The 17,832-nt window shown below is 49.2% G+C and overlaps 6 protein-coding genes across 6 annotated transcripts; all 6 read right to left on the minus strand.

Moving 5' to 3' along the window:
• Positions 1-627: 627 nt before the first annotated feature.
• On the minus strand, positions 628-2,593 carry N7457_002514 (DUF4246 domain-containing protein; the record flags this gene model as incomplete). The annotated part of the gene is made up of 5 exons (XM_057173560.1): positions 628-1,230; positions 1,286-2,221; positions 2,271-2,352; positions 2,407-2,480; positions 2,534-2,593. 5 exons carry the CDS (start codon positions 2,591-2,593, stop codon positions 628-630), a joined length of 1,755 nt encoding a protein of 584 aa, XP_057033711.1.
• Positions 2,594-3,280: 687 nt separating this feature from the next.
• N7457_002515 (uncharacterized protein) lies at positions 3,281-5,636 on the minus strand (the record flags this gene model as incomplete). Its single annotated transcript, XM_057173561.1, has 6 exons — positions 3,281-3,346; positions 3,401-3,699; positions 3,775-4,222; positions 4,290-5,215; positions 5,332-5,367; positions 5,435-5,636. Coding segments are annotated over 6 exons (1,977 nt in total), but the record flags the coding sequence as incomplete, so codon positions are not given.
• Positions 5,637-6,018: 382 nt separating this feature from the next.
• Positions 6,019-7,117, minus strand: N7457_002516 (Yip1 domain protein; the record flags this gene model as incomplete). Its single annotated transcript, XM_057173562.1, has 4 exons — positions 6,019-6,268; positions 6,332-6,481; positions 6,552-6,960; positions 7,030-7,117. 4 exons carry the CDS (start codon positions 7,115-7,117, stop codon positions 6,019-6,021), a joined length of 897 nt encoding a protein of 298 aa, XP_057033713.1.
• Positions 7,118-7,435: 318 nt separating this feature from the next.
• N7457_002517 (xenobiotic compound monooxygenase, DszA family) lies at positions 7,436-9,114 on the minus strand (the record flags this gene model as incomplete). The annotated part of the gene is made up of 4 exons (XM_057173563.1): positions 7,436-8,363; positions 8,440-8,687; positions 8,746-8,934; positions 8,992-9,114. 4 exons carry the CDS (start codon positions 9,112-9,114, stop codon positions 7,436-7,438), a joined length of 1,488 nt encoding a protein of 495 aa, XP_057033714.1.
• A 941-nt stretch (positions 9,115-10,055) lies between these two features.
• On the minus strand, positions 10,056-12,665 carry N7457_002518 (pentatricopeptide repeat-containing protein; the record flags this gene model as incomplete). Its single annotated transcript, XM_057173564.1, has 2 exons — positions 10,056-11,837; positions 11,925-12,665. 2 exons carry the CDS (start codon positions 12,663-12,665, stop codon positions 10,056-10,058), a joined length of 2,523 nt encoding a protein of 840 aa, XP_057033715.1.
• A 2,398-nt stretch (positions 12,666-15,063) lies between these two features.
• On the minus strand, positions 15,064-16,796 carry N7457_002519 (putative C2H2 transcription factor (Con7); the record flags this gene model as incomplete). Its single annotated transcript, XM_057173565.1, has 3 exons — positions 15,064-15,413; positions 15,697-15,877; positions 16,140-16,796. 3 exons carry the CDS (start codon positions 16,794-16,796, stop codon positions 15,064-15,066), a joined length of 1,188 nt encoding a protein of 395 aa, XP_057033716.1.
• Between the last annotated feature and the right edge of the window lie 1,036 nt (positions 16,797-17,832).

Consider the following 17,832-nt stretch of genomic DNA (forward strand, 5'->3'; position numbering starts at 1 on the left):
TATGTGTATCCGGTATGTAGTCTATCAACCAAGCCATTGCTCTAGTGGGTAGCCCGGGATCAGATTTGTGGTTCTTCTGTTTTGGTAAGTGAGTCTCAATACTGATCTCAACATCAAACAGGAGGAGCTAAAGTCGAGAGCCCGATGCAATTCACAGTGGCCGGCCACTACAGGCAAATTGGTCAGTGACTACCACGATACAGGTGTATCATCTGTTCACATACTCGAATAATCTTTTTGATGTTCGATGTTATGGATGTTTTTGTTTGATACTAATGACAATAATGATCTTACCAGCCCGAGATAGCCTAGCTATATTCATGCTGTTATACGGGCATAGCATTCCATTCCAATACTAGTCCATAAAGGACAGAATAGTGGTTCCTTATTTCCAGTATATGGTGCACTAGAGTACTCTTTCAACCCGCTCTGTCTCTGGCACAAACGAGGAATGTTGATGACTGGAGCTAAATTTTGTATGCCCAGGGTATCCGATGACCTTGAATGAGAAAGCAAAAGTTATTTTGATTTAGCATACAGAGTATGCAGATAGAATATAAAATAGACCGCAACATCATCTGATATAGATAAAACCACACGTTTCGCACTGCAAAGATATACAGCTCATCAGTGTTCGCACAGCGAAAAGTCACCCATCTCAAAGGTTTCATTGTTCTCCTTCGATTGAATGCTTCTCTCCTCCATCAGCTTAAGTCTGTGTGCCTTGGCCTCATCCAAACTCATAAGCGGGCTGTCCAAGCCATCACGAACCATCTCTTGCAACTCGACGGGAAGATTTCTCGATAAAAGTCCCCCAATGAGCTGCTCTCGTTCAATGCCCCAGTCCTTCTGCTGCGGAGGCACATGAGCGGACGATATGATTCGCATGTGAGGATCGACAAGGAACAAGGCGAGAATCTTGCGATGGCCGGGCTTTGATCGGTCTGCCAGCGAGAACGGCGCCACGCAATGCTGGACAATGTTGGGGAATGTAAGAAGACGGTCTTCCTTACACACGACGCCACCGAGATCTTGGGTTATCGTTTCCAGCTGATCGATCCACTCAAACTGGGGAAAGCCAAACACTTGGTGGATGAATTCGTGACGCTGCTGTTCATATGAGATTTCGTTTGCGGCTTCGTGGTCTGCTCGATGGCGGAAGCGAAGTACGCTTTCTGTGATATTTTCGCTGTCGTAGTAATAGAGGGCTGTGGCGCAGATGCGTTCATTCTGAAATTGGGGTTATTAGCGATTTGAAGGGAAGAGTTGGAGGGAGAAATCTTACTAATTGCCCTTCAATGTGCCAGCTTCCACCTTTGTATTCGGGGGCTTCAGGAGTAAGTTCGATGTTTGCCATCTTCACAATCACCTGAAGTCCATTCTCTCGATACTGATCTCGGAGATTGATATTCTTCCATGGAACGTGCGGATACTCAAAATCTCCCAGATCTGGCTCCGGTTGTTTGATTGGACAATTACGTTCCCATTGCATACGACGGTCGTGGAACTCATCGCTGTCTTCATCCTCGCCCTCTTGCGCAACTGGTTCAGGCCCATCGGGATGATCCAGGTATTCCACAAAGTCGTACTTAATTCTTGGGTGCCAGGAGTCCGAGCATAATGTCAAACTTTTATTCCAGAGAGGTATGGTCCGAGAAATGATTTTCTCGACAGCTTCATACAATGGCCGGTGTTTGACAGGATGAACATTGTTGATATATGAAGTGATCTGACACCCTTCGTCATCTTCAAGGAACTTCACATCACAGGGAAGCCATTGGAAATTTTTGCTCAATGATCTGTCTGAAGCGATGGAAGAGATTGGAAGCAACTCTCCCTGGCCCATACTGTTTAGGCAGTCATCCAAGCCAATCTTTTTGTCGCGAAGGATGTGTGTCCTGCCGTAAACAACCGGGAATAATGACTGGTGCACAAGATCAACAACTTGCTTGTCAGTACCGGGATGATAATCCTTTTGCTCTTCGGGAACATTCTCCAGAGGAGCAGCTGCTTCCTTCAGGAGCTGTTTCAATTGCTCGGGCACAGCGGTGTCTGATTTCACTACACCAATGTCGAATGCACAAACGAGTCCTTCTTTCTGTAACTCTTCAGCCTTGCATTGGAGCTCTTTGATGATCCAGTCCATCATAAGTTCAGTCACGTCCTGGCCACTTTGAGAGATCTCTCGACGCCATTTGGAAGTAATCTCCTCATTGAAGACCTAAAACATTAGCAAAAGGAATACCGCCCCAATCAGGTAGTCATCGTACTTTTCGATCCCATTCAGGCTTTTCGGTAATAGAATTCATAATCTGAACCATTACAATCTCTCTATGCGTATAGAGAGCTTGGCTAAAGGCACAAAATCAGTTCATAAATCTCAAAGACCAGACAATGACCACTTACAATGAATGGCTATAACCGAAATAATCACACAAGGCATTAGGAAATGGTCGAGAGGCGTATTCTTGAAGTTGAGGCTGGCTGAATTAGTGCATTGTGTCTAGTTGCAGATGCCGCGACAAAAACATACTGGCATATAGTCCAGGGGCTTGGTGAATCCCGGTAAATCGAATTGTGTGTTTGAAGACATTGCAGAACGTAATTTTCTGGCAAATGCGAGAAAGATCTTTGAATACTCCATGTATTTCTGGTCGAATGGGAATATCAAACAGAGAGTAGAAGATGCTCTTTATAGTGGACTGGCCTCAGGTGTTCCAGGCAACACACCAGGCAGCACACCAGGCAGAAGCTTGGCAGTGGCTACCAACCCACCCAAACGAGAGTGCAACCTAGAAATATAGTGCACTATAGAGATTAGTGCGGAGATACCAGAGCTTGTTTGGGGAAAATCCCGAGAAGAGATTTATTGCTTTGTGGGTGTTTATGCACAAAGCCGAACTCGTAGGCCAATTGGTAAGTTCAGAGTGAAGAAAGGTGGTTGTCATCAAGAATAACACAGCAGATAGCTATGCGAGAAATATGTATGGAGTAACTATACTCAGGACTATGCAGAAGATAGCAGTTCGTAATATTGCTTCCAGGATTTAGTACGCTTCCCTATTCTTTGAATTGTTACAGCTACACAGCCATGGCTTTGAGGTGCCAGGGCTGAAAGAAAGGAAAAAAATAAATATTAACACGTCTGTATTCAGAATCGCTAATTCATCACCATATGCCCTTCTCTTTTTTTTGGTATTTTCATATTTTCCTTCCCCTGCATTCAGTATCTTCATATCTTCGCATCTTCACATCTTCACATCTTCACGGGGGGCATCATTCAAATCTGCTCCACGATGTCTTCGAGAACATCGTAGAGCTCACTGCTCTGCTTATTGCTGCCGAGCTGTAAGGTTCATTAGCATCATGAGAAATCAAGTTCAAGAGAGAGAATACTAACCCGGAGAAGCAAGGTGGAAACCTTCTCATCCTCCTTGCTGGCCAGATAAATGTCCTTGGTGGCAGGACGTTGACCCTTGACACCGAAAGGCATGGTGTCCCAGATAGCACTGTTCAACATGACCCGATGAGCACCGTCGGCGCGCATGATCATGCGGGCTGATTTCTTTCCGTCGGATTCTGACTTGAGGTTGACCTTGAATGTGCCGGCACCGCGTTCCTTCCATTTCTTATCATCAAAGTAATATAGCTTGCCCTTGGCTGAGTATTCAGTGGTCTCATTTTCCTCGCCGGTTTCAACTAAATATTCAAAATGTGGTCAGTAACTGCCCAGACACAACGTCCTAAAGTGAGACAGAAGCAAGGGGTTCATACTAGTTTGTTCATGGAACCGCTCGTCAGTCTTCTCAGCCACGAAAGTGTCATCGCCTTCACCTTCTCCTTCGTTGTCGCTCTCTTCATTGTCAGATTGAGCTGCACCAAGGGTCTTGTCCTTGGAGTCGCCAAACGAAGTAGGAGCATTGGATGAGGCGAAACTGGTCAATTTACCGGCTGTTCCAGAGAAGCTAGCAGGCGCGTTGGGTGACGCAAAACTAGTGAGTTTACCAGAAGAGCCAGAGAGACCGCTGCCAAAGGCACTAAACCCAGATCCAGATCCAAGGGCTCCGAAACCAGTAGTTGAGGCACCGCTGGTTGCAAAAGGTGAAGCGCCAAATGCGGAGGGCTTTGCGGGCATTGCGAAAGGGGAAGCAGCAGAGTTGGAGGCGCCTAGAGCAAAAGGTGAGCCGGCAGAGGCCTTCCCGAATGCACTCGCGGTGAAAGTCTGTAGGAAGCAAGTGTTAGCTCAGAAGTGAGAAATAACCTCGGAAATGTCAATGGAGCAAACCTACCTGGTCAACCTTGGCCTTGCGCTCCTCGGAATTGTCACGGGGTCTCTTCTTATCAGGTTGTCCTTCAGTAGTAGAATTTTCGTTCGAGGTAGTCGTTTCAGTCAAGCTGGGTGCGGGATCAGTTGCAGCGTGGGAATCATTTGAGCCACCGTCTTCGAGTTGCTCTCGGCTTCGCTTCTTCTTGACGACTTGGGAAGAATCGTCCTCATTTCCGTGGTTGATCGACTCGAGGTTCTGTGGGGATGGAGAGTGGTCAGAATCAAGGGTTTCAACCGTGGGCTTGGGAGAATCTGAATCCCTGAGGAAATCCGGGACAGGAGGCGCCTGAGAGGAACAACCGGTGGCAAAGGAAGAAGGGGGAGAAGAGTCAATTGAAACATTGATATGATTGTTCTGAGAATAGCTCATGGCAGGACCCGAAATAGACGAAGCTAAATCAACCTCGCCAGTCTTGCTGTTGATCTCAAGCGAAATAGGGATTGTCACTTTCCGGGTTTGCTCCGTGCCGGCAAACCCAATCTTGATATCCAGGGTCAAGGGCATTTGGACCGTGATGATGTGGTTTCCGGGGTAGAAACCATTTCCATTCACTCCAGGGTAGTTGTGTTCCGTGGGCAGGGGAGGAGTAGGAGGGTCCGAGTCCAGCTCAGAAGCACTCACATCTTGGGGAGCGGTATCCGCGGGAGTTGGGTTTGCTTCGGTGGAAGGCTTGTGAGAAATCTTGGTGTCATCGGGGGTGCATTCTCGGGATCGCTTGGTTGGGCGTGCATCAGCCGCTTGATCCGTGTTATCGAGGGAGCGCTTGCGGCTCGCCTTGGTAGAACCGTTGGTTTGACCCACAGAATTGAGATTGGTCTCCTTGAGCTGCTGTCGCACGGGGCGTTCGCCGCCGTCGTTGTCGGAGGGAGGCGACTGCGCGGCCACTGCTGGGAAGATGGTGTCAGATCGCATGAACGTCGGAAAAAGCTCTGCGGCAAAGAGGAGAGATTTTGTAGAAAAAAAGAGCTGCCCGAGGAAATAACTTGTATGCCAGTAGACGCACCTTTCGAATCCATTTTCTGTTGCTCTGATTCCAGAGCTGTTGACCTGGTCAGCGAGGTTGCCCAACGTGGGGATTCGAGGCTATGCGAGCAATGATGACATACCACCCACCGAGGGGATCTGCTCCCCGGAAGTCGAAGACATAACGTCGCGTCCTTGGCTGATTTCGAGGAAGAGTATTCCAGATATCGTAAAGTTGTTGGGGTAACCGGAGCTTGTAGGGTCACGATAACCGCAGAGATCGGATCGATTGGGACCAGCCGAATCGACAGCAGAAGAGGCGACTTGGGATTTGCGAACCGAGGGAACTGAGGATGGGAGAAAGAGGAAAAAGAGAAGAGGAAAAGCTAGCCGGTCCTTATAACCTGACCGCCGGGTGCGGGGCCAACAAACGGTTTCTGTTTGAAGAGTAGAAGTGAATGGGCATGGGTCGTGAATGAGAGAAACAAAGCATTCAGCTACATAATCCTCTATTGTTGTAGGCCTCGACAATAGTCAAAATCAATACATTTGCATTCAATTCAAAGTCTGGATATACCGGTATCCGCGCTATTCTAATACAATGTCTCAATTGTTATTGAGACCATCCAATGCGCCGAATCTGCCTGGAGGACATGTGACGGTGCATTTCTTCAGTATGCCGAGTAATCACAATAGCTCAATAGCAATAGCTTAATAGCCGACAGCTTTAACTGATGAAACACAGACACCCGATCGCAATGTAGAACACAAAGAGCGGGTACACTGCAATGCCGACTCGGTTCCGCACTACCCCCGAGCCTCCCAAGATGCTTACTCCGGCTGCTAGAGACCATGCCACTAACACCAGATATACTGGTATCCGTGCGATGGTAGGAAGACCCAGTGCGCTCAGCATTGCCGCAATGACCAGGGGGAATAACGTATAACCGATGATGCAAATCGACTGGAAGAAGGAGCTAGAGGCCGCAATGTCAGTAAATTGCGATCGAGAAAGAAACAAGCAATCATAAGAAACGTACATCTTGCCACCAAGGAGTTTGATTTGAAGCGTCACGGCGGCTTCTCCGATCCAGACGAGACAGAAAACACCCGAGAACACCACCGACGATTGATCACCCTTTGCGACAGATAAGAACAAGCTCAGCACCAGGCAGAAGATAAGCGGGCCCCTGTTTGTAAGACGAATCGTTAGTTATGATACCAGCGCGAACAGAGGGTCTGTTGTGTGGAATAATGTACCAGAGATCCCAATCCCGCAATCCGTCGCTCATTCCACCCTGCAGAACCACGTCGGCATCCGGCCAGCGTCCAACGAGTCCCCGAACGTTACTACCAAATCCTGATACGCCGCCTTGCTCGGCATCAGCGGTACCGCGGCCTCCGCGCTGCATCATTCCTCCGAGCAAGTATTTCGGCCACAGCACCTGGCGCATCTTCTCCCACACGGCAACCAAGTCGCGTGACAATGTCTCCCATACGGTCTCGTCGATAGTGTTTTGCGTCGCGCGGCGATCTTCACCACCGATAGAAGATGTCAGGTAGTTGCCATATCCCGGGGCATTGCTTCGGCTGCCAGAGTTGGATTCGATGTTGCCTCGCAGAGGGGCCGTGTCGGAGGTATCGCGCAGGGGGTCATCCGCATCGATGGCTACAACCACACCGGGTTAGAACCTTGCGGGTATTCCGAGAGTTATAAGAGTGTCTTGACAGCGCTTACCGTCATCGGCTTCAATCAGATCATCACCAAGAAGAGAGTCATCATCATGGGGGTCAACATGGGGTTGACCGTGGTGTACGGTAGCCATGGTCCACGGGATATGGTTGTAATAGTCAAAAGACAATCACAAGAATGGCACCGCCTTTATTCCTCACAGAGGCGAGGTCGACAATGTCGAAATAATCGGAGAGTATGAAAGCGAGTTGGCCAAGCTGTCCCGGAAAGGCTAGAGTGGCATTACGTACGATGGGTCACGGGTAAAGTTACGAGGCACGTTCTGTTTCACCTTTCAAGATGCACCTCTTGCATACCTCAGGTATGTAGGGGAGCTATGAGTCTAAATTATCCGAACTATTTCTATCATCACCAATTGAAAGATCATCCTATGTCATGAACCCGAAATCACTCATTTCTCCTCGGTATTTTCAACATATGGCTCCTCTTCCTGATACACATCGTACTTATACTTGCTGCCAATGTGATCAGCCCTGAGCTCTTTCTGTCCCTTGCCATAAACCTTTTCACGGGCTGTGAGAGGTGGCTCGGAGGGGTCTGGAAGCTCAGGATAAAGACCACGTCGTCTCAGCTCCGGGATGAGCAGGTCAACAACATCCTCAAATGTGCCAGGTGTGGTAACATAGGCAACATTGAAGCCATCAAGGTCTGCCTCTCGAACCCAACGCTCCATCTCATCAGCAACAGTAGCAGGGCTTCCAATGCTCACTGGACCCAGACCACCAATTGCAGCCTTCTCAGCAACCACGCGAGGCGTCCAGCGTGGGATATCCTTGCTAGTTCTGAGTAGCGAGTCAAGCAAACTAGTTATTTTGCCTGCTTCCAGTGAATCTGCAGCCGTGATCTCTTGGTCCAGTGGGATTTTGGAGATGTCAATTCCGGTCCATCCGCTGAAAAGGACCAGACCCCCAACCACCGAGGCGTACTTCTTCAACTCTTCATACTTAGCCTGTGCCTCTTCGTCAGTCTCGCCTACGATGGGCGTAAAGGTAGCAAAGAACTTGATTGAACGTGGATCGCGGCCTCGCTCTGCGGCTAACTTGCGGATAGCTGCAATCTTTGGTCGCAACACCTCTGGCGAATGAGAAGAGACAAAGATCGCCTCAGCGTGGGTAGAAGCAAACTCCGATCCGGCAGGCGAAGTGCCCGCCTGGAAAAGGAAGGGCGTCCGCTGTGGGGATGGGTCGACGATGTGCCGTGTGCTCAATGAGAAGTATTTCCCCTTGTGATTGATATGGCGGACTTTATCCGGGTCAACGTACGAGTCCGCTTCGGGGTTTGGTGACAACGCATCAGGAGCCCACGAGCTCTCCCACAATCTATATGCAGCAATCACCATGTCAGTCTTCGAGTGTTTCAACGTCGCCCTAACCGAGCTACGGACATGCGACATACTTGTAAAGCACCTTCAAATACTCATCCGCCTGTCGATACCGTTCGTCATGTTCAATTGGAGTATCCACACCAATGGCTTTGAAGGCCGCCTTCTTATATGAAGTCACGATATTCCAACCCAATCGACCATTGGTCAAATGGTCCAAGGTGGAAAATCGCTTGGCCAAGAGGAACGGCTGTTCGAATGAAGTCGAGGCTGTGATTCCAAATGCCAGGTTCTTGGTCACCGCAGCCATTGCAGAAATAGGCTAACAAAGCCATGTCAGAGTCTCATCCATTCAGAAGCCTTGTTGGATTAAAACTTACGATAGTCGGATCTGTCACCGGCCATTGCGCCGCGCGCCGAATACACTCGTCCAGCTTGCCCTCATATGTATCATAGCCTCCAGTTGTATCTGCCAGGAACAAAGCGTTGATCCCACCCCGCTCCAATAGCTTCGCCAGCTCTATCCAGTATTCGAGATTTCGCTTGGTCGCAGACTTATCTTTGGGGTTCTGTGGCAGTTGTTAGCCTGTCCTCCTCGGTTCCGACTGCTAAACAAATAAACAAACCTTCCATTGCCCGGGAGCCATATGTCCCACGGTCGACATGTCAAAAGCATTGAGCAAGATATGCTTCTTGCCATCGCCATCCGCCGAGCTATTCTGGCTACTGGCCGAATCAGCGTCTCCCATGATTCGCAATGATTATGATAAGATAGTTGTTTTCGTTCTTGTTTTTTAGTCAAATTAGAAACCTATCAGTCTACACCAGCGTATAAGAATAACCCAACCCCCTCATGTCCCAGACTTTCCAAAGCCCGAAAGGACAATGATGTACAATCCCCGCACGGTATTCGCCTATTGCACGCATATCTCACGCAATTGACAACGGGAGGGGAAAACAGTACTTGTCTGGACTGTATATGGCGTGTCGGGAACGAAACATTCGCCATCGTCCCCACAGCGCAGCATTATCTGCCTTTTAAACCCTCCGAACGATGCCATGTCTATCTGTCAAAACATCTGTCTGGGCGCAATAGAGCATCAGCATTGGTCGGGGCTAGTGCCGTTGTAGGGATAAATTCCATCATCCACGGCCAAATTGCGTGACACTTTCCTTGCCTGCGTGTTAACCTGCCGATTACAGCGGATGATTTCTCCCTTCTTTTTGAACAGAACTGAAAGAAAAACGATATCTTAGGATTGTGATGTTTTTCGCTAGTGGGAAGGTCTTCTTAATGTGCAGTTGCTATGAGGTTGCAATACCGGCGGCCTGAAAATCTCTACTCGGCATGGTATTTAGTATGCGTATGTTCCCAAGTAACCAGAATAGTAACCAGAATAGAAGCTCTTGATAAAGGACGTTCCTATCTTGCTAGAAGGTTGGATGGTCTCCAAGATATTCTATCAAGAGCAAAGAAAGTACAGGTATATCCATTGTAAAAGCCGAAATAGACATCAAACCCCCATTATAATCTAGAAGAATGTTTCCTTTCCAAAGTAGAGAATGTACCAATGATATTATAAACATGATGCAAAGACGCAACGCCCATCTATAACCCCCAAATGTGTGTGATATACAAGCATTATACAATCAAGACGTTTCAGTCCCGTAAAAAAGAACCCCCAAAGACTCAAGCCTCGGCCTCGGCCTCAGCTTCTCGCGGGAACAATTCCTCTGGTTTATTCGCAGATTCCGAATTCTCCAATTCATATTGCTGCATGCGTTCACGGCTCTCCAGCCTCTGCATCGGGGTGGGATAAACAAGCTTTTTCTGCCATTTCTCAATGACCTGTCGATCGGAATATTTCTTCAGCATATTCGACTCGACCTGCAGCGTTTTGCGCTCGGTTTTGGACACATAGTTCTTGTAGTCGATCTTGAGGGTATCGTCGACTACGAGACGGACCCGGGACATGAATTTGACAGCTGCTGAGCCTTGGATGGAATCGGAGGCATTTCTCTTTGTGTCCCAGCGAGTTTGGGATGCGGGTTTGCCGTTCTCCATTGCTTCTTCCAGTGTGAGGACGTAGGGCCGTAATGTAGCGAGGGCAGCTAGTCGTAGCTTCGCTTGGAGCTTCCTGCCCTGGTCGGCTAGTCGGAGGGGTTTGCGGGCTTTGTTAGATGTGGAATCTTCGTCTTTGTCGAGGCCTCTGAGGTTCAGAAGGACGGATGGGTTGGTGGAAAGTACTTGGATTGTTGCCAGGTAGCCATCGAGTACTCGGATATCAGGCAGAATCAAAGCTCTTTGCATCAGAGAGAGCAGCTCGTTCGCGTGGAGAAGGACTGAGTGGTTGCGGCGATCACGACGGCAGACACTGAGAGCGACGTGGAATGATGTTCCAGTTGCTCGACCGGCGGGAATCATCTGATCCCGCATGGTTTTGACACTGAGTTTGCTGGAGCGAGACAGACGGAGGAGGCGGAAATATTGGATGAAAGAGATGGTATCGGGGTCAATGCGGTAGGGGGTTTCCTCCATTGTCATATGTTTCCAGTAGGCCTGTCCAGCTTCCATTCCTTGGGTGATGGTGAAGCAGGCATGCAGAAGGAGCGTTAGTTCCTTGCTTTTTGGTCGAAGGAACGATAGCCCCTCCGTATCGGGAACGACGGGTTTGAACAGTTCCGCAAAGTTTTCCTCCTCCTCTTCCTCCTCAATTTCCTCCACTGCTTCTTCATTGGCTTCTTCCACTTCCTCGGCTTCCTCGGCCTCCTGGGCCTCAGCGTCCAGCGGTTGATTGTGCTCATTTACAAACGGAAGGTCTTCCATGTTTTCTTCCCGAATAGCCTCCTCCATCTTCATGGATGCGCTATCTTCGCGGGTGACCCTGCGAAGTGTAGACTTCGAGTTCTCAACAGGTCTCTTTTGCAGGATAGGAATGCCCATAGTTTGCTTGAACAGTTCCATGATATTGTAACAGTCCATATCACTAGCACCGTCCAAAAGCAAGCTGGCCATGGCGCTAACGAGGTCGTTGTCAATCTCCAGGCTTTGATTCTTCCAGCGCCAGATGACATCGGCCCAAATCCGCTTGCCTTCGGAGATAGCCTGGGCCTTCCGTTCAAGAATCTTCTCAATATCATTGGAAGACATTTTCTGGATATCTCTGCGGGCTGCGAACTGGACAGCATTCATGATAATGGTATAGGTGACGGCATCTGGAGCTCCCGGTCCCTCTTCAGGTAGATCACCGGCAATCTCCCACAAGAGATCCATTTTGCCATGACGATGACAAACCGTAAGCATGGCATTAGTGTGGATGATATCAAGCTTGACTCCGGAATTTGGTGCGGTGATCGAGCGGTAGACAGCAAGGGCAGTCTTAACGGTGGACGAAGAAACCGGGGATGAGCTGAGACCATTCAACATAATAGTGAACGCTCTGGCAGTCGGTCTCCTGCCACGCTTTTTCATCTACAGGAAAACTGTCAGCATACAAATTCGAGACCCAAATATAGACAAGTCGCTGGACAGGCGTGCCACAGAACGACAGGAACTCACATCATTCCAAAACTTGAATGCAGCCTGTGGGTTATTCTGATCATAGCAGTATTGCAGAAGAAGATTCCATGCAACGTCACATCTCATGCCCTTCTTTGTTCCAGCTCGAACCACAGCTGCCGCCAGGGCCGGATCACCACTGTGCAAAATACGCCCAATCCGGTTCGCCATATTCTTGGGATCAGTCAACCACTTCAACTCCTCGTCGATGATCTTGGGTGTGATTTTGGATCGTCCTCGAGGCGGGCCGCGGTGGCTTTCGGATTCGTCGCGAGCGGCCTCGAGGGCCTCGGCCTCGGCCTCGGGGTCATCAGAAACTTCATTCTCAGAGCCCTTGCTTTCGGAAGCCTCATAATCATAACGATCGTTCTCAGCAGCTTCGGCATCCAGAGCCTCACTCTCCGCAATCTCCTTCTCAATGTTGTACCGCGTGATAGGCGAATTTGAGGCAATGGCCATCAAAGTATCCTGCTCCACATCTCTTGTGAAATCCTTAAACATGCGTTTCCTATTCCATTGATGCGAATATGGCTCCTTCTGCTTCTGGTCAGACCTGTCGTTGCGGCTGACATCGTGATCATTATCGAAACGGCGTTGGCAGGAGGAATTGCTAAAGGCATTCGATGCGATATATGTCTGTGGTAGGCGTTGCGCTGCAATAGTCGCGCGATATTGCTGCGCAGTGAGAAGTCGGCTGCGCAAAGCTCTGTTCACGAGCGACCCCGGAAACCGGAATAGCATGGCTTGGGTGTGCTATGATCTTCTCCGAACCAAATTCGAGCTTGTGTCCGGCACAATGCTAGGAAGACAAGAATGCAACAATGATAGAGTGGCAAACCGAGAAAAAAAAAAAAAACAAGAACAAACAATGTCCGTCTTGTCCGGAGATTGAATCGCGGAAACAATTTCGCAGAAAGGGACCGAGCACTAGTTCAGATCGGGTCTAGACTCGGTCCCTGTATATTCAGGCAGTCAATTGTCGCTGCCTGAGGCACCAGTCCAACATCGATACCTCAGGTTTCTGGAGATCCAACTAGACTACAAGTGGTTTAGTTCCCATTCCACCAATCCATGTTCCCTGCGGGCCTTAACGGATGCGCTAGAGCACATTTCCCAGACTCTACTGTGCGTTAAAGTACTTTACTATTTTACTAGTTCCCTTGGTGACCTGGATCTGCGTTACACTTAGCTCCGCATATACCCTGATCCGTGGATGGAGACATACATTCCTACTTTAAATCAACCTACACATGTCGAAGTAAACGCATGCAAACCTCTCTATTCCTTATGCTTCGGATTTTCTATTATTGGATACCCAACAAGCCACAGGTCTCAGAACCACCAATATACCCGAGGATCCCGGTCGTCTACAACATAATCCCAAGTCTACACAGTTCCCAAAGCGCGAGTCAATGAAAAAACAGCCTCGTATAGCTATACAATCAGTCACCTCGTATACACATGATACACATGTAGATCAGCACATCCATCCCCAGCTAGCGTCCTCCCTAACCCAACCAAAGTATACTTTATGTACCACATGCACAGCCTACTGCGCACAGCACACGACACTAGCCCCAAAGCTAAGGACTGGTGGAGTACAACAGAACACACTAGACAACAAGCAATGTGTCACATCTGCAGGGTAGCAGGAAGCAAGCTAGAAATAACTAGGAATAACTCTAAAAGCAAAATTACCGGCCTCGCCGCGATGATATCGGTGGCTGATACTAACATCCACCCACGTGGAGACGCTTGACGACACTAGCCTCCTGTCTTATGTATGATGTACGCCGTACATACAGCGGTGCGGCGTTGTCTTATTCGGTTCTAGTCAGGTACACGCATATGTAGCTTGTGCAGTAGTTGGGAAGTGTGCGTACGCAAGCCAAAGGCTATTCGATGCATGGTGTGCTCGGTCCACAGTAAGAGCCGGTATTGATTAGTGCTGATTTTGGTTAGGCGTGGCTTGTTCTAGAAGGATTCTCGAGTTGGTTGGTGCTGGTGATATGTACCTGTGTTTTGAGTGTTATCGACACCTAGACTTGGGGTGGTCTACTTCTCTCTACATTGGCTATTTGTAATATACTCTACTGGTGATTTATGTTAGCATGCATATAACAGGGAAGGATCTTTCATTATGAGTACCCATTCTTATCTTTCTTTGAATTTGACATCATAATTATACTGTGTGGCCAAAATACCGTCGTGTCCGCTTCCGTCTCATATCGCCCTCTGGGTGAAAATATGACATCCTTTACATACAAACATTCTTATTGACCGTCTACACCAGTGCACTGAAACTGCAGGCATAACCAACGTCTAGACGGATTGAATAAAGCATACTAAAGAGGGGAAATAACCAAATGCAATGAGATAATACACGTAATCAGATTGGAGCATAAGTCCGTGGAGCATAATGTACGTTAGATAAAGAAAAAGGGGGAAAGAGAGAGAGCAGAGAGCAGACAATTGCATATAGCAAAAGCAAGACAGGAAAATGACGAGCGAGTAACGATAAAACAAAGAACCCCCAGGGAAAAGAAGCGATTTTGGGAGAATGTTGTCAGCAACAACAAATGCAATGAACCCGCCGCCCAACCATCCTCGAAGTCACGGTCCCAGCAGATGAGCAAACAGAGATAAAAACATACACCACATCTGCCTCAAATTTCAAGTAGGAAACAGAACAGGGGGCAAGAAAGGGCAGGACACCCTCTCAGCTCGCATGCACTCTAACACAAGGGGAATGACTGGTATAGAACAAAGCCGGAAAAGCCACTCTTAGACAGATCAAGATTAAAAAGCCGCAGAGGTTGGTATCATAGCACGAAAGACTTGGGAAGCGGAGGGATGGGATGTGTTTGGGGAGGGGATGGGAATCGGAATCCAAGACGAGGACATTAGTCAAGGACAGGGGATATCGTGATTAGAAAGAAAAAGCAAATGCAGTTCCATCCGTGTAAATCCATAGCGGAAGTGGTTGATTATGTGGGGGGAAGATTATTGCGGATAGTTGGCGGTTTGAGTCTCTGGAAGCCGTAGCGAATTTATGAATCAGCGGACAGGGTCGGGCGAGGATGACCTTGTCGAAAGGGGAGTCCAGAGGGTCGATCCTGATATGAAGAAGGTGGCAACATTACTCACGTTGCGGGTACACAGGTCCGCTCTGATAAGGAGAGTGAGGGTAGTTGGGAGGGTAGGCCATCTGTGCATTGTTCTGGTAGACCATTCCACTGCCAGGAGGACCCCCATACTGGCTGGGGACCTGGCTATCCGCGGGCTGGTAACCGATCGGAGGAAGTTGAGGGCGGACGCCGCCAGCATAAGCAGGAGGCTGTCCGTGAGATGGGTCAGAGGGATTAGGAGCTTCAACCTGGTTGGCCTGGGCAGCCTGAGCGGCAGCACGCTCACGCTCCTCGACAGCCTTGCGCTGAGCCTCTTCCTCCTTCTTGCGAGCCTTCCATTCCTTACGGATTTCCTTGAATTCTGAGAGAGCAACGTTAGCATGGAACTAGTAACAACAACCACATTCTCAAATGAGAACTAGCGTGAACTATGTTTGCTAGTGAGGAAGGCGGAAAGGGGATAGGCAAGCTTAGCCTCCACGCCGTCGGCCACGCTACTGCGGGCCCCCCGCGACATCTAGTGTAACTCACTAGCGTGCAACTGCGGGCGCTAACCCAATCCAGCCATTTGCGACAAAGATTTAAGATCTCCGTCGCATTGACCGCCAAACATGGAATATCAAAACAAAATGAGCGGAACTTACCCTCAGGAGTGCGTTTCGCACCGTGCGACTGCATGGTCACGTGTGCGTTCAAGTGGTTCAAAGTACCATATGCCTTCTCACACCCATTCCATCCACACTTGTACATGCGCTCAATTTCCTCATAACGACGACGGGGACGCTTGTGCTGCTGTGCACCAGGAATTGGGACGAATGAGTAGACCTAGAATAGAACAGATTACAGGTCAGCTCTGAACAGACTTGGCGATTCCAAGAAAAAAAAAACAATCAACCACGACCCAATCCTCTCTTTCAAGGGATAAAGAAGCAATTGAAAAGGGCAAGGTGAGCTTGTTTTTGACGATCCCTAGGGGAAGGGGGGCAGCTGTGGATCACAGTCGAATACAAGAGGTATACGAGACAACAATGATTTCACACAGTATGAAGCCTTGAGTAGAACCGCCCAGGAATCATCAAAAACATACCTTGGGCGGGCGTGGGCCTGCACGATCAGTAAAAGGGGAGGCGGAACCAACCGTTGTGGCCGGGGAGGCATAAGGCCCCGGCAATCCATGATGCTGCTGTCCATAACTATGAGGCCAATCCGGGCGCGCATACATGTGTTGAGGCGGAGGGGGATGACCCTGGTACTGCGCCATCTCGTGCCCCTGAGGTTGATAGGGGGAATAGGGGGGAGGATAGGTGGGGCTATTGGCCGGAAGCGAAGGATCTATAGGAACGGGCGCGTCAGACTTTACGTTCGGACTGCGCGGGCCCGTAGGCAAGGTGTTGGTGTACGGACTTGTTGCTTGAGCCATACCTGCCGCACCGCCGGGTTGGGAGTTGGGAGCGTAGGATTGGGGAGGACGGTGAAGATAGTCCTGGTAGGCGGGCGAGCGAGCGGTCGGAGGGTTCAGACCGTAGTCCGACTGAGGGGTATTCGACGAAGAGATATTGGCGGGCCGACCCTCAGGCTGCGGTGTATACTGTGGTGCAGGGCGAACCTCGGGTTGCGGGGTGTAGTGAGCGCTGGCAGCAGCAGAAGTTTGGTCTGCGGGTTTTTGTTCAGAAGGTGCGTCGGCAGCGGTGCTTGGGTGGTGCGAACCTGGCTGTGCGTACTCGGAAGCGGGCCGGTTGTCCATAAAAGAGAAGATTCGCGCGCAAGGATGCCGACGAATCTATGGAGAGGAAGTTTCCGCGTAGACCTGTGTGGAGACGCGTCAACACAACAATGAGCCTTGGGAAAAGTCGGGGAAATTGACGAGTCGCTCCGACACGTTTCAAGCAAGGGACGGGAGACTAGGTTGCCACGTTGAAATCGTGGCTGACCTTTCCAGATCTAGGATTTTTCTTCGCGTACCTTGTTTGCTCAATTCCTAGGGAATTGATATCAGGAAGTTGGGGGGTCGCGAAACGCTGATCGAACAGGTCTGCGCACAGATGATATCGAGATAAGAGATCCGGAGGAGAAAAGGGTAGAGGGAAAAAGGAGATTCAATTCACAACATTCAATATGTTGTAAATTGGGTCCAAGCGCACAGCTTCGAAAAAAAAAAAAAGAAAAGAAAAAAGAACGAAGTTGATACCAAGATGCTTAATCTTAGTTCGCTTTTTCGGACGAGGATGCCTTGCAGGTGGCGGTAAGCACGAGGCACCGGGGCGGAAAAATAGCCACGGGATACTAAGAACTAGTGAGACGGAGACTAAAGAAAAAGTCAGGAGTCAACGCGACTTGGAGCGGCCTAAAAGGTGAGACGATTGGGAGAAAGGAAAAGCAATCCTCGTGGGATCCGAGGATGCTGTGGATCCTGGTGGACCGCGTAATTTTGGTTGGCGATATCGTTGGGCGGGAAAATTACATCTGCATTGCTTTTCGGATTTTCCCTTTTATTTCGATTTTTCTTTTCGGGCTTTTGGCTTGGGGGGTTTAGGGCCTTTTCCGCTCCTGTACCGTTAGGGAGAGTTAGGGAGAGAGTTAGGGAGAGTTAGAGAGTGACTACGGTACACCTACGGAGTATAACACATACCTAGGAATACGAACTGAGAAATATCACAGGGGCAAAAAGAAATTAATATTCAAGCGATTTGCCCTGATCTCGGGCCATTCCCTCTTTCCACACAACACTCCGATATTCGACTTGGCCCCCTTTCCCCTCAGTACCTTCATTACCGGCTAAG

Source organism: Penicillium paradoxum, assembly GCF_028828445.1.
Source record: "Penicillium paradoxum strain IBT 22861 chromosome Unknown utg000003l_segment0_segment0, whole genome shotgun sequence".
Classification (NCBI taxonomy): domain Eukaryota; kingdom Fungi; phylum Ascomycota; class Eurotiomycetes; order Eurotiales; family Aspergillaceae; genus Penicillium; species Penicillium paradoxum.